General features: G+C 42.8%; 1 protein-coding gene across 1 annotated transcript in view; it reads left to right on the forward strand.

The window, feature by feature from the left end:
• Positions 1-287: 287 nt before the first annotated feature.
• The window catches only part of LOC137805162 (MARVEL domain-containing protein 2-like), a 15094-nt gene continuing 14195 nt past the window's right edge, over positions 288-1186 (forward strand). The window contains exons 1-2 of the mRNA XM_068604958.1: positions 288-333; positions 1145-1186. The exon at positions 1145-1186 is cut by the window's right edge and continues 1183 nt beyond it. Coding sequence (XP_068461059.1) covers positions 1158-1186 — 29 coding nt within the window. The 5' untranslated portion in view covers positions 288-333; positions 1145-1157. The remainder of the gene's footprint in view (positions 334-1144) is intronic.

Below are 1186 nucleotides of genomic sequence, written 5' to 3' on the forward strand. Positions count from 1 at the left end.
GGATCCGGACGGGTCGTTTCACTCGTTTCACTGCGAGAGCCCGACGGAGAATCATCTGCAGGTGAGTCAGCTCCACACATCGAGTATGACGACAGGAATATACATTTAACGTAAAAACGTCCAACAATACAAGTTGACTTTGTGTGTCAATACAAACCGCAGCGGTTGTTTTTTAATTTATAAATTGAACTTCTCCCGGTTCACAGTGAAGAGCCTCTACGTCACAGGCAGGGACAACGTTTACTACTGGACGGGACACCAGCTTCTAGCTTCAGGCTCCCGGTAACGGTGAAGGCTGGACGGGTATTAATGCTCACTATCCTCAACCAGCAGGTCAGTCCTAACCGGAGGATGTAGTCTCAGCACCCTGTAAGGTCTGAGCACCCTGTAATGTCTCAGCACCCTGTAAGGTCTCAGCACCCTGTAAGGTCTCAGCACCCTGTAAGGTCTGAGCACCCTGTAAGGTCTGAGCACCCTGTAAGGTCTCAGCACCCTGTAAGGTCTCAGCACCCTGTAATGTCTCAGCACTCTGTAAGACAAGGGATCTTGAGTGTTTTTAGACCATATCTCTCTCTCTCTCTCTCTCTCTCTCTCTCTCTCTCTCTCTCTCTCTCTCTCTCTCTCTCTCTCTCTCTATATATATATATATATATATATATATATATATATATATATATATATATATAACATGGTGTTTTAGATAAAACTGGGCCTCGTGCCATGTATAAACATACCTTGTTGTGCATGAAACTGTTGTTTTTGAACACTAAACAATCCTATGCAGCCACCACTGCAATCAAATTCTAGTTGGTTTAATACTAATAGGCCTATATTAGTGTGGCCTAATCTTTGTGAAATTTGAATGTTAATGTTAAGAATGAAGCTTGGCGTTGTTTGCTACAGTCCTACTTATAAGATAGGAAAAGCAGTCATAGACTGGGCTACTTATAAGTCCATTTCCGTAGACTTTGTTGTGATGTCGCCTTGATCCTAGTTCTCAGCAATGACATTGATGAGTAAAATGTTATTATAACCGATCTAAATGATGTCCAAAACTAGGAAAATAAATTTTAATAGCCTGGAATGATCATTGTCAGTCACTGTAGGTCCGTGTGTTGACAGCAGACTGTCTTCATCCCCACAGAGTCCAAGTCCCAATGTCTTCAGAAGGGTTCGGTTCTGTCAC

Source organism: Clinocottus analis, unplaced genomic scaffold (assembly GCF_023055335.1).
Source record: "Clinocottus analis isolate CAN_PGR_092001 unplaced genomic scaffold, fCliAna1.0.p SCAF_7, whole genome shotgun sequence".
Classification (NCBI taxonomy): Eukaryota; Metazoa; Chordata; class Actinopteri; order Perciformes; family Cottidae; genus Clinocottus; species Clinocottus analis.